Consider the following 6,000-nt stretch of genomic DNA (forward strand, 5'->3'; position numbering starts at 1 on the left):
AGTGGTTAGTGTGTGGAATGAACTGCCTGAGGAAGTAGAGGATGCAGGTACAATTTCACTGTTTAAAAGACATTTGGATAAGTACATGAATAGGAAAGTTTTGGAGGGATATGCATCAAATGCAGACAGGTGTGAGTAGTTTAGTTTGAGAACAAGGTTGGCATGGACTGTTGGACCACAGGGTCTGTGTATGACTTTATGACCATGAATCTACCAAAAATCCATCTGATTCACTAATGTCCTATAGGGAAAAGGAAATCTGCTGTCCTTACTTGTTCCTGGTGATGGGTGACTCCAGATCCACAGGAGTGAGGATTGATATACAATTGTCCTCTCTTATGTCCTAACAGTTAGGAATGAGCAATAAATGCTAGCCTTGTCAACATCCTGTGAATGAATAAAAAGAATCAGATGGTGACATTTATATAAAATTTCTGGTCACAAGGTTAATGTCGATCTGTAATTGACCTGACATGTTTGGTATATCGAAGGAGAGGGAAATAGAATTAATGTTTCATTCATGTGTCTTGACTCTCACCTACACTGTATATCTAATTGTAATTATGAAAATCATCAAGAGTTGATAGGGATTGGATTTTATCCTGCATTAAATGCTCAGGAGATTCCACGTGTTAGATTTATTACAGAAATCAATTTATATTTTAGCTGTCAGAGGGAAGTAAAAGATAAGCAACGTCATTGCATATTCTAATTAGAGGTAACAAAAACAGAAATCACTGGAAAAGCTCAGTGGACCTGGCAGCATCTGTGGAGAGAAAGCAGAGTTAACGTTTCTAGCCCAGTGACCTTTCTTCAGAACTGACAGACCTGCTGAGTTTTACCAGCAATTTTTGATTTTGCTTCTGATTTCCAACATTGAGTTTTTTTTTTGTTTAAAATTAGAGTTACTGGATTCTCATTAACCCTCCACTAAAAGCAAATGAATTTCAAAGATGTAGAAGCTCAGCCATGGAGAACCTGAAGCTCCTTACGTTATAACATATCAAATACCTCTGTTGTGTTAAATTACACATAATTACTATTAATAAGTTTTTCTGACACTAAAACAAGATATCCACATGGATATTTGCAAAATAGTACAGTTGCAATAAATATAATACTCCCTTGAGGCAAGCATGAAGGAATGAAATACAGCTGTTTTACCAGTCATGCAATCCCAGTGGGACATGTGCTGGCTGCCCAAAACTGAGATGAGAGAATTTAATACTCTGCAGGTGAGCTTATCATTCCAAATGTTTTCTCCTCTCTTATATGTTTAAGATCACTTAGCTGCCTCCCTTCAGAAGATCTGAAAAGAGCTTTAGGCGAGAGCCCAGATGTTGACTCTTCAAACTGGTAGCATGGATCTTTATATTCAACTGAACAAACAGGATTTCTGATTTAATATATTTACGAGACGACACATTCTGGATTTTCTGATTGTTGTGCAAATGGATATGATCAGAAAACAAGGCTAGCCACCTCTGAAAAAGCACAATATAATCAATAAAGTGTCTAAGTTATGTGTCTAAGTAGTGTCCCAGTTGAATCCATAACTTAGTTTGAGGTGAGACTCTACCAAACCGAGGCAAGCAGATATTGCTTTGATGTTTGACTTGAGGTTTAGTTAGTTTTACAATGGTCCAACCATACATAAAGTAACAAATAAAGTTTGAATTTTAGAGAACAAATCCTTGTTCAGTTGAGTAAAATTTATACTTTGATCTGTATTCAAAATTTTTCAGCTAAAATAAAGAAGATCAATATATTTAAAATGCTTCTTTTAAAGACTAAATATACCGGATATTTACAACATGACTTTTAATAAACTTTTCCTTCTCTTCACAGGCCTCTATGCTGTTGAATCCAACCCTGCTGTAGCAACAGACCATTTGGAAATGCCTTCCTTTTCACTAGAGTTTTGCTAAAGCAAAATCTATTTTTTATATGTTATTTTTTCACATGCATCAATGAACGCTTTGTAAGAAATATCTTTCAAATAAAAAAAGGAACCACATTTGTTTTATGCTCTTATTTGCCTGGGCACTAATTGTATTGAGATTCCTTAATTGCTGGCAAACAATTTGCTGTAAGGTTCTTTGCCATTGGGGAATCTCACTTACTCCTGAGGGATGCGTACTTTGAAGATCTCAAATATTACATTTTAATTTTGTATAATTTTAAGTTACGAGACAAACGTTCTCATTCCAATTATTCGGATTAATTTTATGCAACCTTTTGAGTTTTCTTTCCCACATCTTATGTACATGTGCTAATATCTAAAGAGTCTTATGCTGTTATTGTTCCTTGAATAAATTACAGTGTGAGCTAAACCACGGACAATTTACAAACAAGAAAATAAACATTCTGGTCCAACAACATTATTTTCTGGTATTCTGTCTCCAACAGAAAATATTTCAGCCTAGTCTCTGATGCTCCTGAAGACAAACAATGTTTTTTATTTGCAAGCTGTTTAATTCCTATCCCTGATTGTTCAGGAGGAAGTGGCGGTGTGCTGCCTCCTTGAACTGCTGCAGTCTGTGGGCTACCAAGCTATCCATTATGCTGTTAGGAAGGAAGTTGATTTTGGCCCAGTGACAGCAGAGGATCAATGATATAGTTCCAAGTCATGATGGAATGTGGCTTTGAGAGGAAACTGTAGGTGTTGGTGATGTTACTGTGCATTTGCTGCCTTTATCCTTCTAGCGGGTAGAAACCACAGGTTTGGAAGTTGCTGTCAGAGGAAACCTGGTGAGTTGCATCCTGTAAACGGTACACAGTGTTACTACTGTGTTGATGGTGAAGGGACTTAAAGGTTTAATGATAGACCAGTCTGAATGAATGCAAGAACTGCTTCATTATCAGAGTAGTTGTGAATGAAAATGAATATTTTGTGGTTATTAGCAAACATATCCATTTCACACCTTGTGGTGGTAGGAATATCATTGGTGAGTTACTCAAAAATAATTGGACCAGGAAATTCACAGTGATAGCTTGCGCTCAGATGGATGGCCTCCAACTACCACAACTGCTTCCTCAGTTTTTCTATTATGCCAGCTGGTTCAAAGTTTCCTCTGGTTGCCATTGATTTCAGTTTTGTTCAGACTTCTTGATGTCATTGATCAAATGCTGTCTTGATGTCAAGAGCAGTCACTTTCACCTCATTTCTAGAATTAAGCTCTTTTGTTTATGTTTGGACAAAAGCTGAACAGTGTTTTAGAACTAAGCGCTCCTGGTCAGCACAATTCTACAAAAAGCAATGGTCCTAGTCTGAACTCTGGAAGTTCCACTTCATCAAACTGACATACTGCAGAGACTATGGTGTGGGAAGCTGTGGAATGAAACAGAATTTGAGTCCTAAGCTTTGGCGATTTGGGATATATTTTAGAGTAATTCTATCAATGTTACTGACGAATTTGTACAGAATTATAAAGTACAAAGGGTCATTGGGCCCCTTGCTAGCTGTTTGAAAGAGATATCTACTCATTCCCACTCCCTGGATGTTTATTGCCATGCAGTTCTTGTTTTTTTTAAAGTAAATTAATTATTTTTGAACTTACTGTTGAGCCTGCTCCACCTTTTCAGGCAATGTATTCCAGAGCATTGTAATGCACTGCATGCAGAAAACATTTTTCCGCAGCTTTCCTCTAATTCTGTTGCCAGTTACCTTAAATTGGTGTCTTGTAATTGCTGATGCCAGTGGCAATAATTTAGAGAAACACAATGGGTAAATTGAGTATTTTGACTTTATTAACTTGTGGTGCCATTTGTTTATATAACCTATTCTTCCAACAATGTATTCATCTGAGAGTCTGAAATCAACGTTGCAGTGGAAGCAATTTTGAAATATATTAACTAAACATTGCGATAGTTTCATTATGGGTAACTGCAATGACTTGACTGGTATTCATTAAAAGATATTGATTAATTAAATATTTCAATCTTGAGAAAGCCCTTGCACTCTTGGCATTTTGATGTTTATGTTTCCTTAAATTAGGCATGGTTAACGTAACAGATGTTGATCATTTAGATGTCAGCTGCAGCTTAGTTAATAGCTCTTTCACTTCTGTATCAGAAGGTTGTATGTTCAGGCCCCATTCCAAAGGAATTCACATAACCCACATTGGTAATTCTAGTGCAGCACTGTGGGAGTTTGCAGTATTAGTCATGCTGTCTTTCAAATGAGGCATTAAACTCAGCCATGACCTAACCTCTGCAGTGGATCTTGTGGTGCCATTTTGATAGAAAGTTCTCACTAATGCCCTGGCAATATTTAGACCTCAGCCAAAATCTTACATAAAATTAAGAACTGGAAATCTAAAACAAACACAGAACGGAGGAGAAACTCCACAGCTCTGGCAGTTTTGAGACCAGAGTTCCAGTTGCCAAATTATAGAATATAGAGATCCTGGGCAGGGTGCACAGATGAAGATAATACCAGAAATGCACGTTTATACTATCCAGAAGGGATTGACAGGATCTCTCTTTCTTGAAAAAAGACTGAGGGATGACCTAATAGAGGTAATTAAAATTATGTAAGGATTCAGTGGTGTCAATATTTTCTCTTGTGTGGAAGATAATAACTGGCAGCATCTGTATAAAATTATTACCAGGAATTCCAGGAGAGAATTTGGAAGGAGCTTCCTAATGCAGAGTGGTGAGAATGTACTGAAGATGTTTGCTGTGATCCATGTTAAATTATGAACAATTACCTGTTTCATTGGGAGAATTCCGATCATTCATTAATGACATCTTTAAAAGAGTGCTTTGATTTCCCAGTTCAATTTGAAAGCCAATAGCAGAGTAACCCCAACAGGCTGACAAGTACCTGCAGCTTTACTTTGTGCTTAAGGAAAACATGCCTGAAATACAAGGCTGTTCCAATGGCCCCTGAGAAGAGAACAGATAAGATGAGGTTTTGAGTGTTGAATCTTCATCTGAACCAGTAAAGAGGTTATTACCCACTTCCAGTGAAGATCCAGAAACATAAGGAGAGACTATTTAATTCCTTTAGTGTGTCCTTCCATTCAGTTAGGTTTGAACTTCGTCTACTCGCCTTGGTTCCTTATGCTTCAGAAGAATTTCGAATTTCTATTTCCTTTCATAGGGAGAAATGCTTCCTGACGTCACCCTTGAACAACCTGACTCTGAGCTTATATCCCATTGTTCTGGGCTCACCCTGAAGAAGTAATAGTTGTTCTGTATACACCCCATCAAATTCAGTTATCATTGTAAACATTTTATTTAAAGGGTGGCAATGATATGGTAATACCATTGAATTATTAACCAGTGACCTTGGTTAATGCTTTGTGTTCTGAAGTGGGGCCACTGGACCCGAAACGTTAACTCTGATTTCTCTCCACAGATGCTGCCAGACTTGCTGAGATTTTCCAGCAATTTCTGAAATTTGTTGTTAATGCTTTGAGGACATGGTTTCAAATTCCACAGCAAATGGTAAATTTTGAATTAATTTAATAAATCTGGAATTAAAAGATAGTTGAATAGTTATCATGGAACCATTGTAGACTGGTTTAAAAATTCATCTGGTTCATTGATGTCCTTTGGGGAGAGTATCTGGTCTGGCCCAGATGTGGTTCCAGATCCACAACAATGTAGTTGATACTTAACTCCTCTCTCAACTGACCCAGTGAGCCACTAAGTTGTCTTGTAAATGAATTAAACTGAATGAGCCACCCAATATCAACCAAGGTACTGGAACATTTCTTCTTGCAAAGTCATCCTTACTAACAGGTGGGAGCTTGGGCCAAAATTGAGAGAGCTATTCTAAAGACCAATCAGTCAATGAGCCTGAAATAGTCGATCTCAGGGAATCATATGTTATAGGTAATATACCAGATGCCCCCACACCAATGGAGGTGGCAGCCCAGTAATATACATTTGGGAAGGAGTTGCCTTGTGAATCAACTCAGGCTCCATGAAATGCCATGGCATCAGGTGAAACATGCCCAAGAAAAGCAAATTGTGATTGCCACTTCTTAT

General features: G+C 37.5%; 1 protein-coding gene across 5 annotated transcripts in view; it reads left to right on the forward strand.

Moving 5' to 3' along the window:
* The window catches only part of rnf130 (ring finger protein 130), an 88,450-nt gene extending 86,433 nt beyond the window's left edge, over positions 1-2,017 (forward strand). For all 5 annotated transcript variants that reach the window (XM_048603759.1, XM_048603761.1, XM_048603760.1 and 2 more), the window contains one exon: positions 1,849-2,017. Coding sequence is in view for 2 of the 5 variants with exons in the window: in XM_048603761.1 (XP_048459718.1) it covers positions 1,849-1,864 (16 nt within the window). In the remaining 3 variants the exon portion in view is untranslated. The remainder of the gene's footprint in view (positions 1-1,848) is intronic.
* Positions 2,018-6,000: the final 3,983 nt, after the last annotated feature.

Source organism: Rhincodon typus, chromosome 12 (genome assembly GCF_021869965.1).
Source record: "Rhincodon typus isolate 14 chromosome 12, sRhiTyp1.1, whole genome shotgun sequence".
Lineage (NCBI taxonomy): Eukaryota > Metazoa > Chordata > Chondrichthyes > Orectolobiformes > Rhincodontidae > Rhincodon > Rhincodon typus.